Source organism: Cupressus sempervirens, chromosome 3 (assembly GCF_028749045.1).
Source record: "Cupressus sempervirens isolate cs-2001-9-10 chromosome 3, ASM2874904v1, whole genome shotgun sequence".
NCBI lineage: Eukaryota > Viridiplantae > Streptophyta > Pinopsida > Cupressales > Cupressaceae > Cupressus > Cupressus sempervirens.
Window position 1 is genome coordinate 6,723,220 of NC_143120.1, and position 27,282 is coordinate 6,750,501.

At 38.8% G+C, this 27,282-nt stretch overlaps 2 protein-coding genes across 2 annotated transcripts in view; one reads left to right on the forward strand and one right to left on the reverse strand.

Annotated features, from left to right (window-relative positions):
- Positions 1-27,282, reverse strand: part of LOC149564451 (uncharacterized) — a 265,933-nt gene that overhangs the window by 211,185 nt on the left and 27,466 nt on the right. Inside the window, exon 3 of the mRNA XM_089818003.1 lies at positions 10,879-10,998. Coding sequence (XP_089674129.1) covers positions 10,879-10,998 — 120 coding nt within the window. The remainder of the gene's footprint in view (positions 1-10,878; positions 10,999-27,282) is intronic.
- LOC149564453 (uncharacterized) lies at positions 6,739-10,005 on the forward strand. Its single transcript, XM_089823320.1, has 3 exons — positions 6,739-7,770; positions 7,881-7,980; positions 9,931-10,005. The coding sequence occupies exons 1-3, from the start codon at positions 7,547-7,549 to the stop codon at positions 10,003-10,005; spliced, it is 399 nt and encodes a 132-aa protein (XP_089679446.1). The 5' UTR covers positions 6,739-7,546.

Genomic DNA, 27,282 nt, shown 5'->3' on the forward strand with positions numbered 1-27,282 from the left:
AATCATCATTGTAATCGTGATTGTATATATCATAGATGGAAAACTCGCCGAGTACTCGGCGAGTTTCAAACACTCGCCGAGTTTTTCAGCTCGACGAGTTTTTGGCCACTTAACTCGCCAAATCAAAAACTCGGCTGGAAGGTATTTACTCGCAGATTAATCGCCGATTACTTGGCTAAAACTTGACGAGTTTTAACTAAAAACTCGCAATTTCCTGGCCCGCGGACTGTGACGGCTAAAAAGGGCACAAAGTTATTTTTTTGCTCATTGTTTGTTGTATTTGCATTGTCTAGAGCCTTGAGGCATGGAGAGAAGAAGGTTTGGAGGCATTCTTAGCTGATTGCAAGTGATTCAAGACGGATTTGAGTGAATTTTAGAGGATTCTAACCGATTTTCGAAGACAAATTTCTTTCCAGGTATGTTCATTTTATCATAGTTTGAAATTTTTTTATAGTTTTATAACAAATGTTCTTTTGTTTTTGTTGTTGTTTGTAAATGATTTCAAATCATTTCAAATCATTTTAAGTTTAACTCTATGTTTGAACTTTGAATCATTTGAAACCCTAGCTTCTAAGTTTTAACTTTGTTTATTCATTTTTCTATAAATTTATGTGTAGGGCAGCGGTCAAGCATTAAAAAAATGACAAACCCGCAAGAAGAGTGGCCACAAACACCATGCCCATCTGGATATATAGGCACTCGGCCTAAAAATGCAAGAGATAAGGCATGGCGGTATGCCTATGAAGCTCCAAATCCAAATGATATTGGGAAGGTGATATGCATTCCCTGTGAGAGAATTATTTCTGGAGGCATAAACCGCCTCAAATACCACCTTGCAGGCATAAAGAAACATGACTCAAATCCTTGTCTCAAGGTAACTGATGAAGAAAAAAGATTCATCCATGCCCTACTTGCAGCTGCTGAAGAGAAAAAATTGAATAGGGAGGGGGCAAAATTAGCTATGAGGGCAGCCATAGCTGAATCAGAAGGAGCTCCTTTTGATATGCAAGAGGAAGAAGAAGCACTTGAGAACATACCAGGATCTCTTCGTGGCCCATGGATCCGCAAACAAAATTTCTCATTTACCGGTTCCACTTCTTCTACATCTCCTACTTCTTCATCATCACCATCCGGATCCCCATCAAGGATAGGTGGTTATTTTGTGCCCAGGAACACACCTGGAGCACAGCCATCATTAGAGGGCACTGCATGGTTTAAGGAGGTGCATGAGCAAACTGATATTGCAACAGCTGATTTTTGGTTTTTCAACAATATCTCAATGAATGCCGCTGATAGTCCCTATTGGGTCAATATGGTGAATGCAATGACAATATCAGGCAAAGGGTACAAGCCGCCTAATCGCAAGGATATGAGTGGAAGGTTAGTATTTTACTATTTAGTAATTGTAAATAATTGTGATTCACTTTAGTTCATTGCTATATTTTAAATCTTAATTGTTATAACTTATTTCCTAATTTTTTACTAACACTTACACTTTATTTAATATTACACCTAAATTTTGTAGGCTGCTTGACAAAGCGGTTGGTAGGGCAACATTGTTGATAGAAGACCAAAAGAAAGAGTGGAAGAAGTATGGCTGCACCATTTTATCTAATGGGTGGACAGATGGAAGAAGTAGAACCATTATTAACTTCTTGATTGTAAGGAAACTTGGCAACAAAGAATATAACCGTTTCCACATAACCCATAATAAATACGAAATTAAAATTCACATGCAAGAGAATAGACAACATACCCACAAAATTGTGACACAAGATATACCCTGGGAAACCCTCATTGAGGGAAAAAACCCAGCCTCCAAAAGCATCCATCACCATGTATTATTCAGCAAAATAACCATTGCCATACAACCATGGAAGCCTTCATAGCCATAGCCACAACCGAGAAAACTATGTGAACAAGCATGAATCCACACATCCCATGCCATGCTTTCAACCTTTACAAATGCTCCCTTGGCTAACCTGTCAAGCCTTGTCCCGCTCAACTCTTGCCTTTTGTCTTCTCCTTGTCACTTTTTTTCTCTCTACAACAACTACCCTTGTGGCTGCTTATATAGTAGCAAGTCCCACAAAACCACCAAGTGGTATTATATAAACCATGTGCTAAAACCATGTGCTACCTAACCCACTGACCCCACATTTAATATTGGGCATTTAATTCTTTTCCCCAATATTAAATAATTACATGAAATATTATCACAATGTTACAATACAACTCATCAAGAATATTCTATGGGAATCTTTATATGTTGCACGTCCATCTAGGTGCAACATTACATAATAAAATAAAATAATAAAAATAACAATATTATGCAATGTGTACAACACCCATTATCTCAACAATCTCCCACTTGTTGTATACATTGCATAGGGTCAATCCGTAGCCACATAAATGAACAAGGGAACAATCCCTCCCAGCACATCCACCATCATGGATCAAAATACACCAAGTGCTCCAGCCTAGTACCCGCAACAAAATCAAAGTATCCAGCATCTCGAACATGAATGATCTCACCTCCTATTATGCCACTCCCACTGGACATACATAGAAGCCATCCAAATAGAAAGCCACCCAACCTGTCACATTAGAAGATCATAAAATCTTGTACCAACTGAAATTCCAAGCACAAAAACCTGATCCAAAGGTAATCACATGTATCCGTAGTTGTCAAAATATCCATAGCTGAAATAGCACCCACAACAAGTGCCAAACCCATCCAACTATCCATACCTCAAAAGGTATAACAAGTGAATCTTATATCATATCCAATCTATAACCTGCAATCACAAGCCTCAAGAGCAATACCTGCCACATATATACCAAGAAGCTCCCACTACAAAAGATAATGTCAAATCTATAACCAATCCACTCAACACATCTCAAAGAAGTAAATCCATGTAGTATCAAGGACATCCACAATACATAAACTAATATCCTGCAAGAACAACTCTCATAACAAGTCTCTAATGCTCTCCCAAGTTCACCACAACCAACAGAGGAAAGAGATAAAGGAATAACCATGTCATCTCTCACATGACATACATGAGCACAAACCAGTGATCACAATCTCTAACCAATCTCAAATCCAATGTAAGCAAAACTGAACATCCAAGAAGATAACCAAGACCAGAGAAACCATGCAAATCATAACCTGTATCATGTCCTTCTACACACACCTCTGGATGTAAACTGTGCAAGTATGATCTCCTCCATAAAACCCCAACAAGAAGCCTCAAAAACACTCAAACCATACCATATAACTAATCATGGATGTAAGCCTCTCACAAGAAGATCAAACTCAATAAACCATTCTTAAACCAAGGAATATGCCCAATATAAAACCATCTCCCAAACTCAACCAGCATAACAACATATGCACATGGAGATAACCAATGCTAAACCATCTCTCAAATGAACCCTCCAGAACTAACTCATGTACCATAGCTCAAGATCCATATCCATGAAAGATAAGCATAAATATAATGCAACTGAGAGAAACAATGGGCTATACCTCTCAAGTAGCAAACCGCCGAGTAGACCAAGAGTGGGGAATAAGAATGTTCATCAAGATACCCAAGTCTCCAACCAAGACTCATCTAAGAACAATCTCCTCTCAAGTCCATATCAGGTGACTGCCCCTCGGACTTCCTACTGAAACCATTAACCGTCCCAACAAATACTTCTCTAATCCAAGAGAAATCAGCATCACCACCGTCTCTAAGTATCCATGAGCACCTGCAACCAATCAATCCATGCCAACTCCAAATGCAACATAGCAATATCATGAAGTATCCAACTTATGATCAATGTACTCAATACCAAGAAACTAAACCAAGATCAATGTCAAAGTTCCAACCATGGCCTCAGGAACATAAACATGACAACATGATCTTACCATCTCAACTAAAGAGATAACATGCTCCACATGAACACACCATAACATGTCACAACTCTAAACGCGTATCAAGAGTATACCATGACATAATAATGAAACCATCCTCATATCAAGGATAACATGCCAAATAAAAGCATAAACCACACCTTTGCCAAGAACCCTGTGAGTTCTCAAGATGCAACCATCTCCACACACCATGAAGAAAAACATCTCCACATACTAGGAAGAACCATCTCCACACACCATGAAGATAACCAAGAACTCCATGAGTCCTCAAGATCTAACCATCTTCAAACACCATGAAGATAACAAGTGCACCATACAAATGTCAAAGACGCTTCTGCAGCAACAGGATCTAAGACAAACCTCCAACATCTGCAAACACTCAATAAATATATCAATGCCAACAAAACTCTCACTCAACTGTGGTACCAAGTCACCTATGGCATCATAAAATCCATCCTCTCCAAACCAAGAAGATATAAACCAAGCCAGGAACTAATCCTGCACTGTCACCCCATCACTGTCACAAGCTCCCACTAAACCGTGTATCCAAGCTATCCATGACATCATGATGAAAAACCATCTTCTAACCATGAGAATCAACCAAGAAAATATGCCACCATAACTAAATCAGAAATCCAAGCTAATGAACATCAAGGATGTACTTGTATAACCAATCATGTCATGCCAAAATCCATGACACCATGATCACATCCATGAACCGAGTATCTGGTTCTCAATATGTCCAACCTGTCAGCATAAAATAGTCAACCACAATCCTCCACCATGACTGTACCTGGTAACAACATCTCATCCCTTCAACATGAAGATAAAATCATGTGACTTAGGGCATAAACAACCCAAATCCAAGCCACCAATCTGAATATGCATCAATAATGAAAGATCAATGGGCAAAGACAACTCATAACCAAGCTATAAATGCAACCTGTAAGTATAGACCGCTTACAACACTGCACAACTTGTAGACCCAACAAGTCATCATGCATATCCAAACCAAACATTGATAACCATATCATCATGAGACCAATCAGAAATATGAACTGAGTATACAATGACATCAAATCTTAAATCTTCAATGCCATAAACTCACAATGTTACCATAGTCAAAATATATCTATAAACTGTTTAGATCAATATATCAACAAATAAATCATGCCAAACCTACACCAAATCTGAACCAATGTGTAGAGCTCTCCAAGAGCTTTCCGTTGACTACTCGAAGTCCAAAATCCGACTCCGTATGCCCAAGTTATGCCCTAATCCGTGCTCAAACTAAACAACATCTGACTTTAGGGCTCTTAAAACTTGACAAAATTTCAAAATCATAGAACCAAACCTACACCATGTTGTTGTGCTCTGAATTAGCTTTCCAACGCCTGTAAGAACTCTAAAATCCGATATTCTGAGAGAAAGTTATGGCCGTTTTACTAAGACAGTCTTTTTACCATTTTCAGTACGATTTTTTATTTTTTATTTTTTTCAGTGACGAAAATTCCAACAGGATTAAATTTGACAGCCATCATGAGCTGAAACTAAAAAACTTTTTCATTTCCTCTGAACATGGCCAAACTAGGGCATATTATATATCAAATTTTATGGAAATGTCGACCCGGATCCAATGGTGAGGTCTGTTTTTACCCAGGAGGTCATTTCTACATGCTACCCCCAAAACCCTCATTTAAATGAAACATCCGAAAAAATCTTTTTGTCCAACAATTTCTCATGCCCAAATATTTTGACATCCCATCATAATAGCAAATCCAAAACCCTTAAATCTGCAATAATTATTCATATATCTTGCCCTTTTCTTTTATCTTCTCATGCATTTTCATGGATTCAATCTAGGGTTACAATAATAAAACCATAGCTCTGATACCAATTGTAGGGCCCATTTGCCGTTGCACCAAAAGCCATAACTGTTAGTGAACATGGAACACCACATAATTAACCACCTGTGGGCAGGGGAGTGCGTCGCATCACCCAACAATCTCCCCCTCGACGCGCATACCAGGTGCTTACGTGGGTCGGAAAGGCACCGGGGAGATTTGAACCCATGACCAGGCCAAAACCAGGCTCTGATACCACTTGTAACGAAACTTGGCAACAAAGAATATAACCGTTTCCACATAACTCATAATAAATACGAAATTAAAATTCACATGCAAGAGAATAGACAACATACCCACAAAATTGTGACAAGATATACCCTGGGAAACCCTCATTGAGGGAAAAAACCCAGCCTCCAAAAGCATCCATCACCATGTATTATTCAGCAAAATAACCATTGCCATACAACCATGGAAGCCTTCATGGCCATAGCCACAACCGAGAAAACTATGTGAACAAGCATGAATCCACACATCCCATGCCATGCTTTCAACCTTCACAAATGCTCCCTTGGCTAACCTGTCAAGCCTTGTCCCGCTCAACTCTTGCCTTTTGTCTTCTCCTTGTCACTTTTTTTCTCTCTACAACAACTACCCTTGTGGCTGCTTATATAGTAGCAAGTCCCACAAAACCACCAAGTGGTATTATATAAACAATGTGCTAAAACCATGTGCTACCTAACCCACTGACCCCACATTTAATATTGGGCATTTAATTCTTTTCCCCAATATTAAATAATTACATGAAATATTATCACAATGTTACAATACAACTCATCAAGAATATTCCATGGGAATCTTTACATGTTGCACGTCCATCTAGGTACAACATTACATAATAAAATAAAATAATAAAAATAACAATATTATGCAATGTGTACAACACCCATTATCTCAACATTGATTGCTTGCAAAGATGATGTGGTGTTTTGAAAATCTGTCGATGCCTCCAACAAAGTGAAAAATGCAGCCACATTGGCTTTAATGTTGGAGAATGTTGTCATGGAGGTGGGAATAGAGAATGTGGTGCAAATAATCACAGAGAATGCAGCAGCATATGTGGCAGTAGGTAGATTTAATTTTTTATATTTGAATCAATATGAATAATGAATGTAATGCTATGGAATCTGGATAATGGTATTATTCAATTTAGATTTGATGTAATTTGTAAATACTAAATATGGAAAGTTTGTTATTGATTATTGATTTTTTGCTAATCTTTTAGGTAGAATCCTCCAAGAGAGGCATCCCACACTTTTTTTGTCACCTTGTGCAGCACACGTCCTTGACCTTCTTTTGGAGGACATAGGAAAACTTGATTGGGTGAGTCCAATTGTGGAAGATGCTAGGCGAGTCACGAAATATATCTATAATCACCCATGGGTTCTCAGTTTGATGAGAAAAGCCACTAAAGGCAAAGATTTGATGAGACCTGCTATGACAAGGTTTGCAACGGTCTTCTTGACGTTGCAAAGTATTCTTGACCACATAGTGGCTTTGAAGCAAATGTTTGTGTGTGCTGATTGGGTTGCTTCACCTTACGCAAAGAAGCCCGAAGGAGAGGCTGTGGCACGAATAGTGTTTGATGATAGCTTTTTTGCAAAGGCTAAGGCGATTGTGGAGGTAACTTCATTATATTTTTAGTGTATTCAAGTTTCATTATCAATTCATAACTTACTATGTTATTAACTAATTTGTATTTTTCAAATTTCAAATGTAGATGTCTCTGCCCCTGGTTCTAGTCTTGCGCACATGTGACGGGCAAAAATCCCCAATGGGAGGTCTTTATGAGGCCATGGATAGGGCGAAAGAGGCTGTTAGAAGTTACTATCACGGGGATAGTCTCAAATTTGACCCCATTTGGGAAATAATTGATAGGAGGTGGAACAATATGCTCCACCAACCTATTCATGCAGCAGGCTACTTCCTCAATCCCAAATTCAGGTACTATGATAATTGATTGTCCTTGAAGTTGGGATTTTAATAAGTCTTTATTTTACTTTACTTTTTAAGGTTGTGTAGTAAGATTTGATATCATTTTCTATTTGTTTTAGGGCTGATGATTCCTACTCAGATCCTAATGGAGAGGTCATGGAAGGTCTCTCTAAATGCATTGAGAGAATGATATCAACTGAAGAGGAGAGAGACCTTATTGTGACCGAACAACAAATCTATGTGGAATCAAGGGGTCCTTTGTTCTCTTCTATGCTAGCAAAGAGAGCAAGATCTACTCAAGCACCAGGTAAAGCGTCAAACTTTAAAATTTTTGCTAATTGATAAGTTGTGCTTCTGATTTTTTTTTTATTGCTTTATAACTTTTTTAATTTTGTTTTGCAGATGCTTGGTGGGAAAGTTGGGGTGGCAATACCCCCAATTTAAGGAAATTTGCTCTCAGAGTCCTATCCCAACCTTGTAGCTCATCCCATTGTGAGCGCAATTGGAGCTTATTTGAGTCCATCCATACAAAGAAAAGAAACAGATTGACTCAAAAACGGCTTAATGACCTCGTTTATGTGCACTATAATCTTAAGTTGCGCATAAAAAAGGCACAGCTCTTAGAACTACTTGGTCCGCTTGATCTAGATGAGATAGATCCTTATTCTGATTGGATAGCACAGGAGCCAAGTCCATTGTTTACACCAGATGAGATCGCTGATTTGGAGAGGCAGGCCATGGAGGGGGAGGCTAACGCTGATTTTCAGTTCACTATGGATGACATTGAGGATGAGGACGAGGATGATGATGATTCAGGCGAGGATCAGGCATTACCATTAGGAGGAGATGCATCCTCTTCTAGGACGCCGAGCCAGTCAGTAGGGACGTCGAGCGAGGGGGCACAGCCACAGAGTTCACAGTCACGCAGCTCACGCCCTATCCCAGTGCGGGGCACTTCTTTTAGGACTAGACCCCCTCGCTTTCCTGCTAGTGCAAGTGGAAAGAGGAAGATGTGATTGACATTGTCAAATTGTATTGATGTATTTAGACTTTTAGTATTTACTTCTAGTTTGGCAGATTGAAACTATTTAGTAATTTACTATTTTGCTTCCTACCATGAGCATTCTACATGAGAATGCAATTTTGTACGCATTATACATTTATATATATCTAAACTTTATTTCTTTCTTTTATATTGTCTTTAATTAACTTATTAGATGCATCTTCTCATTAAATTTTGCAAAATAAATGTATTTTTAATTAAATTTCAGCGGTTTTTTAAGTTCCCGAGTTTTTTGTTTAAATCGCCGAGTTTTTCCCGATTAAACTTTTGGGGGGCTTGGCGAGTTTTTGCATTTGGTGAGTTTTCCAACTATGGTATATATGCTTATATGAATAAAGTGCTATTGTGTTCAATGTTACATTCTAGTCTCTTAATGCAATGAAGCTGATTTAGCAGAATGTAACACTGGTCTCCAGCTATGATTTAAACACATAAATGGAAATTCTCCTCCAATGTTGATACTGGCCCTTCCAAAAGCTACACGGGCCTTAAATTTGCAAATGCAGCCCTTTATATGTAATCGTTGCTGCTTTAAAACCTGATCGCAACCCTTCTAGAAACCCCCACTAGTAATATTCAGAGCTCGATCTGCTGTTTACAAGCCTCCAACATTGCCCAGTTGAACCATAAACTTGTGTGGCTGTTCCAATTTCAAACTTTCATGATGCCAAATACTAACCATTCACAGCAAAAAAACATCATCTCTCAATGGTTGAATCTATCCAGTTCTCACTCAAATTGCAGCAGTAATGAGGCACAATTCATTCGCAAGACACTAACTCAAAAAAAACAGGTAATAGTTCAAGAACAAATGAGCTTCATATCACTCGCTAGGAACCATTTTAAGCAGAATAACAGCACAACCATTGACTTGGACAGTGATATGATAAAGGACCACTTGATATTCCCAAGAGAGGGTTTGAGCGTTGTTAGTTCCTTGAAGAATTCCTCCTCAACCCAATGATAGGCTTTGTGGGACTGTTGTTATTGTGTTGTCAGTTTGCTGCTTTCTAGTTTCTTACTGGTGCCTGTCAGCTCCATTTCCCTTTTTATCCCACTGGTCAGTTGCAATCTTTCAATGCTTGAGCATCTAATGTTTAAATCAGAGTAACGATAATCGCCACAATTTGTCAGATTCAGGCAATTCGGCAATTCAACATGACCCTCCTGATTTTTCTTGACTCGTTGAATCGCCTCGGCAATTTTTAGGCATAAGTCACCTGAATTGCAGGTTTAGACGATTTTGGGCCATTTTTGCCTAAGTCGCTGAGTTATGTGCCTCATGAATCGGCAAAAAAAAGTTTAAAAAAATTGTCGGTTTCTTTTTTTGGGTTTCATCTCAATTATGAGTTATGAGTATTTAAATTTTTTATTGTTCGATCAGCAGATATTGGTGTTTTGGAAACACATCAGATATATAGTTACAAATAACTTTGAGAATACCTTCCTTGACTAAACATACTATGAACTCCAACATTCTTAGAAGATTAATTAGATCCTCCTTAACCTCTTTCAATCATATGCAACACTCAAAACCTTTCATTAGATCAGAATCTTAGATATATTATATATCATATTATCAATTTCTATTTAGTTAAGCTACAATTTACATTTTACGTACGTGATGGATTTATCATTTATGTTCTTGTTTATGCATGTTAGCTTCTATTTGATGATGTTATAGTGCGTTTAAGTTATATTCAATAAAGGTTGCATGAAATAAGTTTAAAATTGTTAAAATCTTTAAATTTCAAGGGTTTTTTCACTTTGCCGATTCATAGATGATTCACCATTTGAGTAGGTCTTGCCGATTCCAATCCAATTCTGAGTTTTGGTTCTTTGGTTTAAATCTTGCTTGTTGTAAAAGAGTTTGTGCTCTTTCAAAAATCCACTTTTACCCAATTATCAAAAAAATAAAGGTTCAAATCAACTTTTTAATTCATCATAAAAAGATCATATCTGCCTTTTGGAAATGATGTCTATACAAGCACACTAAAAGATCTCCCCTTCAAAAAGTTTTGCAAGCATCAAGATTGAAAAGATACTGAACTAACCTTTTTTCTATATTCAATGGAACCATCTTCCAACTGCTTGAAGGGTTGTATGGCCTGATGAAAGCAACTTCAACCTTATCCTTATTGGCATCAACCACTCTAAATGATGTGGCACTTGGCCTGCATACAATTATAAATGTCATGGTAAATAAAATGATCACTGAATTATATGAGGGAAAGGATAATTCAAATATCAACAAGAGAGCTTCTTGCCAAAACAATAAACGTAAATGCGATCAAATTTATCCAAAAACACAGAAAATTATGCATGATAGTGAGCATTCTAGAAAACACACAAATTTAGAGTTGAGTCCCAATCATTAAAACACACAAATTTAGAATTAAATCCCAATCATTAGAACATAGATTTAGAATCGAAACTCAATCATTTGAAAAAATATTAAATCAACAATAGAAGAATTTCCAGGCTATGAAATAAAGTGACAACTAACAAACAGCATTGATATCCATTGAAGTCAGTAACAGAAAATGATAAAATCTACGATAGTAGAGCCATTTTAATTTAAAAGCCAGGAAAAAATGCCCAATCAACTCAACTAGGAGGTATTACTAAAGAAGCATAACAACAGTTTTTTTTTTGCATTGATAGAAGCTTGATTTCACAATAAATAATGGACGATCATAATTTCCAACTCAATCTGCGTTTCTAGACTCCCTATTAATTGTTTTATCCGGTCAGTGCATTCTTGTTTATGCATCACGTGTCTAATGTGCATTTATTTATAGTGTCATGTCCCACGCACGTAAATAGACCAACTTACAATAATAGACAACTGATGAGCAGAAATCAGAGATCAATTCCAATCAATATAATCAGATAAAGAATCAGATATGCTGTGATAAGTCTTTTTACGATGGTATGTGGGGTATTATGTGCAGATACAATGATATACATCAAAATACAATGAGCTCTGTTATAAAGCGATATGAAATCTCAGAATGGCTGCAGACTGACAGAATCACCTTCATGTGTAGTGCACGGCTTGAGCCAAAACCGGCCTAAGACAATGTCAATGGCAATGACTTCTGATAATGGATGGCCTCCTCAAAATGATGATCCAATCCTGATGTAGAATCAACAACTTCTGATTATTGCACAATTACTGGTATCACCTGAGAATATCACTGTCAATGTGAGAATGGCATCTCATCCAAGCTGATTGATTTTATGCCGATGACTTTCTCTGATCTTTGATAATTGCAGTTCTGCTATGATGCAAGGTAATTGCTGAACGCAATGATGATTACCACCAAGACATATTAGAAACTTACACAGTGATGTATGAGTCTTCCTGCAATCTGGTCAACTGGTAATAACAATGCCAATATTTACATCAATCGATCTGTCCAATGATGCCAGCAAATGATGTGTCAATGAATACTATGGATCGATGGAGATGATGCCTACGATGCTAAGACAGAACATTCAAACAGTATAAAGCCTGACCATTATAATATTAATTCACCCAAAATGAATCTCCCATAATAATAATAATCTCCACCACAATAATAATAAGGTTTGGCACATGCTTAAAAATAAAATATCCTTAATTTCTATGCCAACACTATATCACAGATACACTATGAATAGATTGCAGATGCAATCAAAGGCTCCAATGCAAGGTACAGGAATAATCTCTGCAAATTGGGTACTTGAATATGAATTATATTTGCTTATACAAATTTGTCTTTAACAGAAGACTTCACAAATTTGTGCAAATGAGCAAACTAGGCTGTGGTTGCTTGTCATCGGTAGAAATTGTGTATCGGCCAACAGGTCCCTTCGGGAAGGAAATTGTGTATCAGCCGACGGGTCCCTTCGGGAAGGAAATTGTGTATCAGCCGACAGGTTCCTTCAGAAAGGAAATTGTGTATCAGCCGACGGATCCCTTCGGAAAGGTTTTTATGTAACGACATGTATGTGGCCGACGGACTCCTTCGGGAAAGTTCTTCGAAAAGTATTTATAACCCCTTCGGGAAGCATTGTATTCATCTTATCATATCTAATGATAAAAGCATAATGTACTGTTGGTATATGCGAATAATAATAAGAGTTCTGCTGTTTGTTGTTCGGTGTTCGTATCGATTGTGTGCGTTGCTTAATTAATCCATACAGTAAACATTTGGCACCGTTGCCCGATGGATCTGGCACGCAGGCAGGTGGGTATGAATTAAATGCCGAATCAGTTGAACAAAGATAAGAGTAAGCTAAAGGAAAAAGATGACATACGCGTTATGCAAGAAAATTTAATTTTGGCTCAACAGATAGAGCGTCGAAGGAGGTTTCAGAAGATTTTCGACGGAAACAAGAGCGCGGAAGGATTGTTGAAGGAGACTCGACAACAGCTTGATTTGGTAGAAGAAGCGAGGGAGGAGTTTCTGAACCTGCATACGCCACGGGAAGAGAATCCTGATGGAAGGAGATCGACTTGCACGGCTCGGAGTGCCGAAAAAGCACGAGCGTGGAGTGACCTCTTCGTCCGAGATATACTTCCGGAACAAACAGCTTCAGTTGATGAACCCTCTTCTTCACCAAACAGTGCGGGTGTTGAAAACAGTGCGGAAGCAGAAAACAGTGCAGGTGTTGAAAACAGCGTGGAAGCAGAAAACAGCGCGGGTGTAGAAAACAACACGAGTGTCCAGAACAGCGCAGGTGTTCAAAACAGCGCGGGAGCTCAGAACAGCGCGGGTGCTCAAAACAGCGCGGGAGTGCAAAACACCGCAGGTACACAACAAAACCCTCAACATACAGTGATAATGGCAGGTCCGAAGGAAAAATTGCCTAAATTTGATGGTGATGAAGCAGCTGATCCCATTCGACATTGTAAAACATGTGAAACGATCTGGAGGGCAAATGGCATAACAGATACAAACGAATGGATCCGACAATTTCCTACTACCCTAGGGGGTGTTGCGATTGATTGGTTTACTGATGCTGATCCACAGAAATTAAATAGTTGGGATAATATTAAGGAGTTCATCGCGGAATTTCAACTTTTGCGTGATGATAATGAAATTGTAGCCGAGATATTCAATACCAAGCAAAAGAAGAATGAAACAGTACGGGTCTTTGCCAGGAGATTAAAGGACTTAATCATTAAAATGGAGAATAAGCCGGCAGATGGGCTCCAGAAAAGATGGTTCATTGAAGGCCTTCACCCGAAGCTGCAGAAAAAGATGAAGATTGTGCCACCATCCACATACAATGAAGCGTACAATCGGGCAATGAACCTCGAAAGTGACCAGAAGACAAAGAAGAAGAAGAAGACTAGCTCGTCTGATTCAGATGATGATGCATCCTCAGGAGATGATAGCAGCGATGACGAAGGAAGCAATAAGAAGGTTCGTGCCCTCCAGAAGGACATGATGCGGATGATGAAGGAATTCAAAAACATGAACAAGGAAGCTAAGGGTAATGACCTATGGTGCACGGAATGTAAGAAAGAAGGCCATACGAAGGGATCCTGCCCCAAAGATCAATTTTGTGAAATCTGTCAGATCCTGGGACACTCAGTAAAGGAATGCCCTTTCAATTTAAAAACAAGGACACCACAGCAAGTGTTCCTATCACAGGAGGCATCCCCGTCAGGAGAGAACGGGAACACCAGTACAGAAGGTGCCACATCAGGCGGATATAGAAACAATCGGCGCGGTCCAAACAACAACAGCAATAACAACAACGGTGGCAACAACAACAATGGAGGAAGGAGTCGAATTCAGTACGATGCAAATGATCGGCCAATTGTTCAATGCCGCGCATGCAATTTGTGGGGTCACTTCGCCCGAGAGTGCACAACGACGAACACACCGAAGTTGCTATGCCGATGGTGTGGACCTGGAGATCATGATGATACTAAGTGTCCGAAGTCCGGAGTAAACTTGATTACCATAGGGACAGACGAAGAAGAAGTTCTGGCAATCACTCGGAAACAGGCGAAGCTATACCCTGACCCAGTGGAAGAAAAAAAGCGACTGGAGGAAGCAAGGGCAGAGATCCAGAAAGCAACACAGGCAGAAATGGCACACCTGAGGGACCCGCCAAGTACCTCAGTCAGGAACTGTGCAGAACAGAACATTGTACGGCAACTTTTGCAAGCTGAGATACCCGTCAGGATAAATGATCTGTTGCTCACGATGCCTCAAATCCGTACGGCCCTCACAAATATAGTCCCAAGTGCTAAGCAACCCGTAGAGCAAGACAACAACAAACAGGGGGGTACAAGTGCAGAAGATCCAATGTTGTTAGCTCTTTCCTCTGGACGCTATCCGGCGGTTGTTGAAATGGGCATTCTCGGGACTGTACTAACGGACACGATCGTCGACGGAGGATCCGGTGTCAATGTGCTACAAAAGGATACTTGGAAGAAGTTGGGCCGGCCGACATTATGGCCACCTACCTTCCAGTTGCTAACGGCCGATCAACATGGAATCAAGCCGTTGGGAATACTCACAGCACAACCAGTGACAATCGGAACACAACCATTCCTGTTGGACTTCGTTGTGATTCCTCTCAAGAGGAAGGGGTACGATGCTATTTTGGGTCGGGGGTGGCTGATACAAGCAAAAGCAAAGCACGATTGGAAGAAAAATACTTTATCACTCGAAAGCAAAGGCCGGAAGTATGTCATTAATCTGTACACTCAGATGGTCGGGGACGAAGCCCTCTCGTTAGATTCTGAGGGAGAAGAGGATGAAAAGGGGCAAATTATGGAACCGGATCAGGAGGGAGTTTTACGATTGGAAGGAGATGACGATCTGGATTCAGTAAATGGTCTTTACCACTGGCAGATAGAGGATTATGAGCTCTTTCCAAGTTGTAATATGCTAAGGATCGACGAAGGTAAGAAAGAAGGAAATGAATGTCCGAAGGAACACAGAGAAGCCGAAAGAGGAAATGAATGTCCGACGGAACGCAGAGAAGCCGAAGGAGGAAATGAATGTCCGAAGGAACACAGAGAAGCCGAAGGAAGAAATGAATGTCCGAAGCAACACAGAGAAGTCGAAGAAGAAAACGCAAATATGACTGAAGCTGAAGGACAGAACATACAGTACGAACCCAAAAAAAGGAAAGATTCTACTGTAAGACTGCGCAGGAAGAAAGTATTACGTCGAACCACAAATATAACAAAAAGGTACTGGCAACAAGGAAGGCACACGATACGGTCTGCACAGGAAACAAAGCGAAAGGGTCTAATAAAAGTTGCAGCAGTACGGAGTGGACGTATTATTGGCGGCCAGAAGGGGCAACTGATGGAATCCATGCTACGGAGCTTCGGGAACAAACTAGGCGGTATGGAGATGACACAGAACAGGCGTAGTAGGTTTCAGCTCGGACAGTGGGTGTTAAAGTACGACGATCGGAATGAGATCAAACCAGGCAAGTTCAAAATTAAATGGGTCGGGCCGTACCAGATGCGGGAAGTAAGCAATAACGGAGCAATAAAACAGTGGATGCTAGACGGAAAGGAAGTATTCGATGTAGTGAATAGGTCGAAGTTGAATGTTTGCCATGAAAGAAGTAATGCACCCCCGTGGACGAATAACTGAGAGAAGACTGTAAGTACTGTATATATGTAAATATTGTACATAATTGTTCCAGAAGTGAGATTTTCAAAAAAAAAATGATGAAAAAGTGATGAAAAAGCTACTGTACGGATTTCTGGAAACAAAGCACCATACGGATTCTTAAATGTTCACCGTACGGTTTCGAAGGAAGTGTACGGATTTTCAGTCCAATGTACGGATTTTTTGTACCATACGGATTTCGCCAAGTTTTGCATCTTACGGATTTTTTTTGGAGGTTTTGAGCAGTGTACGGAAAAGCATCAAGTCTGATATGTGCCGTACGGATTTTACAGTGAAGGAAGGAGCACCATACGGATTTTATAGTGAAGGAAGGAGCACCGTAAAGATTCTTAACCTGCTCATCGTACGGTTTTTGGAGTTTGTGTACGGAATTTAATAGTTCACTGTACGGATTTTATAATAAGAAAGCAGTGTATGGTTTTTAAATGCTACCGTATGGTTTTTTAGTGGGCAGATACCGTACGGATTTTGGAGACAGTTCCCGTACAGATATTTTCACAGCCGCCGTACGGATTGTGGAGACAACGTACGGATTTCTAATGAAGATGCAGTGTACGGATTTTAGGCAGGCTATGTACGGGTTTTATGTGGTCACCGTACGGCTTTTGAGTCCCTGTCACCGTACGGATTTTGGAGGTTAAGTTGTCGTACGGCTTTGTTAAAAAGCTTGCCGTACGGATTTTCCCATTTATATGTTGTTTGTTGTATGGAATTCGAGTCTCAGTGCGGATTTTGAAGACTTGGTGGGATATTGCAGTACGGCTTTTCCAGAAGATTGAAATAGTGAAGACGCCTTCAAACGGATTTCATCACAGAAGGGTGATAGGAGGTTTTCTAAAAGAAAATAAAAAAAAATAAAACGACGACAGAATCAAGTTGCGCAAAATGAGTATCAGATGATGCCATAGGGAAGGGGAAGCATTAGCGATTGCCAGAAAGAGTGTAGAATCGGCAAAAAATGACAGAAATGGTGTGTTCTGTGCATTTCTGTGTGGGTTATGAAGTGCTAATTTGGTCTTGGCAACGAGGGGCAGCGCCCTCGACCCCACCACGGGCGTTGCCCCCTGGACCCCCAGGCGTTGCGGATATCAGTCGTGGGAGTTTGACCAGTTGAGAAGACTTGGAGCTGCGGCAGGCAAGGAGTGTCTATGTATCAGAGGCACTGAGAGTAGGTGTTGGCCGTGAGGCTGTCTTGGTGGATGCGTAGAGAGCTCGAGAGGAGCTAATCATCCAGTTGGAGGTAGTGCAGCGACACTTGGCTCAAGGTACCGAGGAGTTGGAAGCAGAGGAAGTAGCACAGGTGGCTATCAAGGTCAGCTTGAGGAGTCAGTATTGTGTTAACAAAGGCTATAGATGCAACGGGATGAATGTGAAAGTAATATGGCAGATCAATATTGTTGTATTAGTTGTTTGAGTTTTGTTCTGTAGTCGTCAGGAGACAACTTTTCTTTTTTGGGGGGGATGATGTCGTCGGTAGAAATTGTGTATCGGTCGACGGGTCCCTTCGGGAAGGAAATTGTGTATCAGCCGACGGGTCCCTTCGGGAAGGAAATTGTGTATCAACCGACGGGTTCCTTCGGAAAGGAAATTGTGTATCAGCCGACGGATCCCTTCGGAAAGGTTTTTATGTAACGACATGTATGTGGCCGACGGACTCCTTCGGGAAAGTTCTTCGAAAAGTATTTATAACCCCTTCGAGAAGCATTGCATTCATATTATCATATCTTATGATAAAAGCATAATGTACTGTTGGTATATGCGAATAATAATAAGAGTTCTGTTGTTTGCTGTTCGGTGTTCGTGTCGATTGTGTGTGTTGCTTAATTAATCCATACGGTAAACATTGCTGACCACCAAAACTGCAATTGCGGACAAGAGAGGGCCTTCCACCTGATGGAACCTTAATTTTTGCAAAAATTAAGCCCCATTTATAATGTTGGAAATGGATATATCATCATCAATGTCAAAATGTCAAAGTCAAAGATATAAACAAAATGCATACACATCAATGGTGGTTAATCTATGGAAAGGACTGGGGAACATACAGTCAATTATAATAGGGCTACTGGCTATATTTAATGTTTTAAGAAGATTCAATGAAATCTCTGCAAATGACAGATAATATATCAATCTTTTCAAAGATGTGTTTATGCTGGGTGAATATTTGAAGAAAAATCATTGTTACAGAGCTACGGATAATAGTGAATAAGCAATTTCAAAAACCTTAAGGACAGTTGCAATATTTTCAAATAAATTACAAATGATGCATAGGAGATTGATAGACATCAAAGGGATATCACAGAAACAAGGTAGCAATAACATCAATTCATAGAAGATCCTGTGAACAGATCCATCAGTATTGTTCACTGAGTATTCAATGAAATAGCTTTATTATGTTACCATGGGCACAGAAGGAGCTATCAGTAATACAAAAAACATCATACACAACATGTAAGCATAAGTGTGAAGACAGTTTTATGATATCCCAATATCTTGCATATCCAGCACAATAACGGGTTCGAAGGTGATGGCAATAACGTATATGCAGTAAACACACAAGAGCAATCAAAATCAATTGAATTATATATGGCTTCAAAATGTTATGGATACACTCAACAATGGGAAACACCAACGGATATTGTATTCGATGCTACAAATTGGTTGAGTGATTCTATAGTATCAATCTCCGCATCTCTGCAATAGGTAAGTTTGTAACTATTGAATTCATTCCTTTTGCGAAGTGTTACAGTCATTGGAATTGAAAGGTTTCCTGAAGCGTCTGGTCTCGTGGCTCTCAGCGATATTGAGTTTCAGGTGTTACATCTTCGAATAGACGGGAAAGCCATAGCGTGAACAAATAAATTTATAATATCGAGCAAAGTGAAACAAACCATACTTGTGCATGCCATTAAATAATTAACAAATTATATGGCATCAAGAGCAGCTTGACACACCGCTTCAAAGGGAAATAGGACAAGTCTTTGCCATATCATCTTACATCGTGGCACAATAATTCATATCTTATTTTAAAGAATGCTTATCGCAATCTAGAATATACTGAGGGTGCGATTAATGTTGTTAGTGTTTCAATTCATTTGAAAAGGTGTGATTAATCTACGAAGGGATATAAGTTTTAAAATGAGAAGTCATAACCCTAATTTGAAAGATATAAAACTTATTTCATTTTTGTTAGTATAAAGACAGAACAAGACATATTCAAGATTCGGACATTTACATTCATACGCTTTGAAGAAGCATTTTGTATTACTTGTACTAAGGAATAAGGGCTTAAATATGACTTTGTAATATAGATTCATTTATTTTATTTTAATAATAAAATAAAATGTCCTTTGTTTATTATTTAAATGGCATGGAGAATTAAATTGCAGATGAATCGTCCTTTGTAATTATTTTTTGGAATTCTGTATACAGTTGAAATGTCAGATAAACAGACTTGGTCATTTAGCATTTTAAAATTTGATCATCGCAAATATTCTGAAATAGTAAATCATTTCTGTATTTGTGTCCAGTTTGTCTCCCTACCAAAGGAGTTAAAGTTCAATCTGGACTAATTTAAGATTGTGTATATATTTGATCTGTCGCATTTTGATTATTTAGTTGTTGGCAGTAAAGTGTGTAAAACATTATAAAGTTGTACATGAAAGTTCACTGAAGTTGACTCTATTGCCCGGATGAGCAGAGGCACTGGCCTTTTTATTATTGAAGTCAAAAAATCTATAACTTCCTTCCTACAAGCATCAAATTAATTATTATTCAATTTAACAAAACATTCAACCATTATCCAGCATCCAGTTTTAGTTTCATCGAGTTCAAGGACCATGCCAGCCAAAGAAATCCAAAGCTTAAATTCGCTCTAGAAAAGCCTTGAACCAGACAATCAATGTTAAGGTGAAGGTTTACCTGCCTAGGTGTAGTGGAGCCTGAAGTGTAGGGGGAGAAGTATTCCCATTCGTTGGCCAGAACTGATTGCGGAATCCTATCGGAGAAGTGGCAGGCTCTTAGATTTTCAATCTGCGATTTTGGGAACCAACAACACATTCAAAACAGCAAACAAGGAATCCAATGCCAATTCCAATTGGAATTACAAATACAACAAGAAATAGATGACTGAGCGATGGTGATACAACTACTCGAAAGGAGCCAAATACATATGAGGTTCACACCTCCATTAACAAACAAGTCAAACTCATGGGCTGGGGGCCTAGCTCGATTAACATGAACTTCCTCTGGTAAAGAACACGGTCACGATGTCTAGTCTCCCCCCAGACCACATGGTACCGGAGGATGTGTCACACTAGTGTCACCAATCACATTAAAAAGTTTACTTGACACACTATAGTTTATACAGGGTGTTATGCCCGACTCTTACAGTCTAAAAAAAACAAGTCAACCTCTAAATAAATTTAGATGAGTGGCTCAAAATTTCATAATAGGTCCACAAGTTACAAATAGAACCGGACCAATATATACAACAATTCCCTTCATTGCTTTTCCAAGCAATTCATCACCAAATTGTTCACCGTCCAACAAGCTCCAAGATCCCAAACCAAGTGCGGACATTTGTAGCCATATTCGCTGAAATCTTTGTGCCGCATAATGACCACAACAACCACCTCCTCAAGAATCCTAGATGTAGGCGAAATGAGAAAATCTCCATCGAGCTTCCACGACTCTACTCTGATATAATCATTACCATGCGTAGAGTTGTGAAGCAACTCATCAAGATCCCAATCAAGCAAGGTATCAAACATATCGATGTTAGGTTCCCAAATCATGATGCCATCATACCAATGCAGGTCACTAGCCTCTTGTTGATGGTAGGAGTGCCTTGTGTGGTAAGTCAATGATTGAATGCACTAAACTTCAACTGATGTTGAATCTTTAGTTTGCATCCGTTTGATGGGATTGAAGAGGAGATATTGATTTGAAAACCATTCAAGTGTTCCTTAAAAGCTTGCACCAAGTGGGTAGAGTCACTAGCGAGATTATATCTAATAGAGTCCAAGTCATCCATGACTCCTTGCATTCATAGTTAGGAGTAGAAGTTAGCCAGTTTAAGTTTGAGTTGAAGTGGAAAGGTTTTAAAATCAAAACTATTTTCATTGTATGTTGTAAAGCCAAATGTATAATGGGAGTTGATATCCATTGGATGAATAGCATAAGTCCCTTTGTGATAACTAGAAAATCACATCACAAAAATAAGTGAAGTCCACGATTAAGAAGGAACCTTGAAGTCATTTCATGAACATACTTTGCAAGCTGAGCACGAGAGATGAACTTGTATCAAGAGAGGATTAAGTGTTTGGTGTTCCTCCTGAAAACATTAAGTATTTGATTATGCTTGTTGTAGTGGAACAAAACCTACATCAACATGCCCACAGTGGAGTCAAGGGATAGCACCCTTCATAAGGTCTCGGGGCAACCAAGTCCAAATTAAGACCTACTAAACTACAAAGAACTCTATGGTGCACATCATTTTCATAAAAATTTATGATGCCAAAACCAATTCTAATGAAACCCGAAAAATATAAGTGTTAGAGGGCTTAGCCAGTCTCCGCAACATTGTGTATTTCAAGACAATCATGTTTGCCATACTATGTTTTTTTATTTGTGCCATTCCAAGACCAAATGGTGATGTCATGACTCATACCAATAGAAGTGCTCATGCATGGCCCCCTAGCCCTACATCAAGAAATTCCACCACTATGTCGTCACAAACAATGACAATGTGGTGCATCGAAACTTCAATTAAAAAATGATCCATGCAACATGCAGGATTCCATACGCAAGAGTTTCATACCCATACTCAAAAGTTGTCATTCTCGTATGACACTAAATGATCCACAAAATATTTTTGTATGATGCATAATAACCTACCAATAAGTTGTCGTGCAACAAGAGACCAAGCTTATACGACCTATCTACAACATTGTTCCATGACTCTCTGCGAGTCGGGCAAGTATCTCAGGTCAACGAGTTGAGTAAGCCCTACCAAGTCCAAGTCGATGAGCCAAGTCAGCCCTACGATAGTAAAAGGGTGAAGACAAGGGTAAATCTTCATATAAAATTCAAGGATTTGTCGCTTTGTCAAGTCACTGTCGAATTCGAACCGGTTCACAAGCCAAGTCACCTTTGCCAAGTTAGGGTCGAGTCCGAGTCTGGGCACTTAGATCTACAATGTTTGATGTCATAGAACTACTAGTGTTCGATTGGAACCATAGACCGTACAACATTTGTTGTGGGCACGAATAAGAAGTACTGCATATAGTGTCCCTAGGAAGGAACAGTAATGTGTCATACAAGTTGTAGGATAATAGGTTGTATGTGACTATATGGGTTGTCATACGGAGTGTTGGAATCATTCAAAGTGTCATACATGAGCATGCACGAGCTATTGTATGACGTGCACAATCTGGTCGACGATGTACCATACAAGAATTTACAAGTTGCACAAATTGGTCAAGGTGAGTTACGAAGTTGATGTCTTGCTAAAGGACAAACTCCTAGCCATCATACAGAATGTGCAACTTGATGGAGTCATATACTGAGACGAGTACAATGATCTCGTGTGAGTTGTGGAATATATACAAAGTGTTTTTTCTAACGTATGACTGATGACAAAATGATTTTCTTTTCACTCATTACTGTCAAGTGTTGGCTAAGGTAAAAATCAACAAACTCTCGCAAAGCATGGAATTTACAAATTTGTTGAGAGTGTGAATGGAGCAATGATCTCTACATAGTCTTCATTATTGTTTCCTTTCTATTTTCCATCCCTCCTTATTCCCTCTCTTTTCCACTGAATTTCTAGTGAAGTAAATTTCCCTCGACAACCCATCACACACTCTATATAAAGTATTATACTCTTCGTACTGTGAGATGTACTCATAACATTACACATTCTCATCAACTCTCTTCACAGAGAGTTGTAGCTTCAAGAAAATTACATGTTGATGTGAATACATCAAAGTCCTCCATTTCTCTGCGAAATAGTCCATTCAAGGAACTCATCTCATCTTCGAAACAATCTTTAGAATCGAATGCCCCCTTCATTGACTAACTCTCCTTCAAAATTTGATACAAAGGATGCCAATTCCTCGCTTACCACTTGATTCTTCAGCTTGACAACGTGATTCCTCCATTGACTCTTGATCTCAAGTGTATTTTGCTTCCAATTATGGGTTGTCTTAGTAGTAAACAACCAACCTCTCCTAGAGAAGAACATCATGATCATAAGCCTTCTTTTGCAAGAGGATTACTATGAAATCCAAGAAAAAGCATTGTGTACGAATTGTTGCCTTTTTTGCTATCAAAGTCCCTAATGAGTTAATTCTATGTTGATTGGTAGCTATCAAATGGAAGGCTGGCAGCCAAAGTGTTGGCTTCCCTAGGGTCTTCCAAGCTTTCTCTGACAACACGTTGACTCCTGAATCTACATCAACCTAATCTCCATCAACAATGGTATTTGTCAACTTTCTCTCCATTATTTCCATCTTGATGATGGCTAGCTTCCTTCAAATGCTTATCATCAACAACATGGGGTCAATGACTTGTTGTCTTCAGGTGTTGACTTCATTGTGGGTTCACCTTCTAGCTTACATTGGTTTTGGTTGAATGTGTCTTTATCAATTGTATTAGTAATTGCCCCTCTCAGTTGCAATATAGTTTGAAGGAGGTCTAACATTTTCATGGGAAGGCTGTTTGCAACACTTTTTTGAACTATGTTCTTCTCTAAATCTAATCACACTGATGTACTTGTAGTTTTGTTGGAGGTTAATTTTTCCTTCACCATCATTTGTTCAACATCTTTTGTGGCTTGTCTGAGTCGTTCCTTCTCTTTACAAAGGTTTGGGCAAACTACCTTCTTGGTTTGTACTCTTTTGATTGCTAGTATTGTCTCGTCTTGTTCCTCCACCTCCAACATTTAAATACACTTTTGCTTCGAGTAGTTGGAGTCTTCATGGTTAACCAGTCCCCAACATTTGCATGATAATTGGACGTTGTCTTCCTTAGTCTAGCAATCTCTCGCAAAGTGTTCTCATTCGCTACATTGTCGGCAATGTATGATAGGACATCCTTTGGTGTTGAACTATGTTTAATTCTGCCCTCCTTGTTGGTTTCCATGACGATCTTGTTGGTTCCCAAAACCGCAAGTTGCAATCCTACAAGCCTTGCCTACTCAATACTGGGATATCCAACTGGTTAAGGCCAACTTGATGAGATCAATCAATGTGATCCAAATCCCCTACACTTCCGGCTCTACAAAACCGAGGCGGGTGTACCTGATCCTAGACGAAACACTTAGATCCAAGACACTTAAAACAGATCGATTAGAACGCGAATGCAAAAAAAAGCTTTCAAAATGGCAAGAATTATAGAAAGCTTCAAGATTGCAAATTTTGAAAAAATAAAAGTAAATAATTGTATGAATATTCTTTTAAATAAAAGTGATTATTACAGATGATTGCAACAAATGAATATATTAATTCTTCAACGGAAAGAAATGAAACAGTTGCCAGCATATGGTTTATGGATCAGGAGTAAAAGACCAGTGCCTAAGTAAACGGGCAATCAGAGTCAATATTATAAGTTGAGACGTACAACTTTATAAAGTTTAATATATTAAACTATAAACAATTTTAATATTTCTGACGCGACGGATCAATTATATAAATGCAATTTAAATTAGTCTAAAATGCACTTTAACTCCTGCAGACACAAATTAGACATAAATACAGAAATAATTAAATGTTTCACAATATTCATGTTTATCTAATTAAAATGCAACATTGACCCAATCCATTATCGAATATTAAAATATTCATAGAAAATTAATAAAAAAACATTTACAAAGGACACAACTTAATAATAATTTAAAATTTTGAAACATAAAATAAATAATTATGCTAGAAATAAATCACAATAAAGACACTCCTTACAGATGATCAATTTATTGCAAATTTCAATCCTGGACTCGCATATAAATTTTCTCGATAATCCAAAACCCATAAGCTTTGTTCAATTGCTCATTTCTCCGCCAATAAAATAATATAATATATCACCGTGCATGGTATAGGTAAAAAATTTAAAATGTGAATGTGTGAATATGAATCTTCTCATTTGTTATTACATCTTATATTTATAAGGCAAAAAAGGGTATCGGTTTCCTTCCAAAAATTAATAATTAACAATTAACTAACCTATGATAAACACAAAACTTTAATATAATTTATAACTTAGCGATTAATGTTTGATGTGTTTAAATGATGAAGAAGCTTAATTTTAATGGTTTAGCCGCTAGTGGAACAAATTGATTATCCGTCCTCCAAATCCACGTGGGCTCCTTCTTCCAACATGTATCTCCAAAATCATTTGCATATCCGATTTTTGCTTTAAATCTATCTGCATTCTCTCACTCCCGTATTTTTATTTGCATTTCCTTTTACGGAGAATCCTTCCAACGCATACGTTTAGAATTCTGTATCAGGCCCTCAGAAATCCATGAATCCGGCTACTCGAGCGGTTGCTGTGACTCCACATTTCAGACCTGCATGGGCTTCTCCTCTGGTATGCTCTTTACATTAAATCGTAAAAGGGCTTCACGGGAATAGCGCGACTCTAGATGCCAATACATGATCCGTCAGCAAACTCCATCCACCCTTGGCTCTCAATACAACGTTCATGCTTCATTGCCTGCAAACAAACACATGATAAATTATTGAATAACAACAGAAACATAAATCCCAGGATCAGGAAGCCTGGTGAGAAGAAGGTATAAAAGTCTCCACTATCAACCATATGTTTCTGAACAATTCAAAAATTTCTGATTCTGCCTGTTACGTGACAAGTAATACTGAAGGTCTCACGTTTGTATCTCAGTGGCACCCGCACATAAAAAAGCAGAAATCATTTCCATGTCTGCACTGTACCTGTTATACTCCTGAATACTTAAAGTTTTGTTAATGAATCCAATGCCAGCAAGTAGATTGTAAAACTGCATTTGCATTTTCTCTATTGTTTGTAATGTTGGCAAGGATAAGAAATTTTGACGGCAGAATTCAGTTTCCCAGTCATCACGCTTGGCAAGCTGCCAACCTTAAAAGGCTCTCAGAAGTGCAATTTGATCACTGTTGGAATCTCCTGCAAAACATTGTTTGACTGTGTCAGCTGCGTGTTTATCATCAATTGGAAGGATAAATGCACTCCGGTGATCAACCATTGAAGCAATTATCAGTGCTGGGCTCAAACACTGGAAAACAACTCCCATCAACAACATTTTTCCAACTTTTTGGGTCAATAGGTAATGTGGATAAATGGCGTCCTAATGAAGTAAGATCCTCCGTATCATTTAAAACACCTATGGTCTTGAGAAGGTCAATTGCAGTTTGAACAGAATGAGGATTGGGTGGTTGAAACGCTTTGGCTAAGAAATTAGCAACATTTTTAAAATGCAGACTTTTAATTTGCAGGCACAGTCCTTCCAAAGGTGTTCGAAGGATTTCTGGTAACTGAAACTGTGGCATGGCATTATAAATAATTTTTGGATATAGATGATAGCAAACACCAGGCCTCACTCATCCAGCATGTCCCCTTCTCTGATGAGCAGAAGCTTTTAAAAATCCATGAAGAAGTAAGAGAGGATAGTTTGTTTACAGCATCACAACCGCTTTCTTTTGCTTTGCTACAATCAACAACAAACACAACATTATCTATGGTAATTCTGGTCTCTGCAATATTTGTGGCAATTATTATCTTTCTCTTACCCCAGGGTGCTCA

Coding starts and splice junctions, on each gene's coding strand:
- LOC149564453 (XM_089823320.1), top strand. CDS start 7,547: ATGTCTCTGCCCCTGGTTCTAGTCTTGCGCACATGTGACGGGCAAAAA. Junction 7,771..7,880: donor TTCCTCAATCCCAAATTCAG/GTACTATGATAA, acceptor TATTTGTTTTAG/GGCTGATGATTCCTACTCAG. Junction 7,981..9,930: donor AAGAGGAGAGAGACCTTATT/GTGACCGAACAA, acceptor TGTTTAAATCAG/AGTAACGATAATCGCCACAA.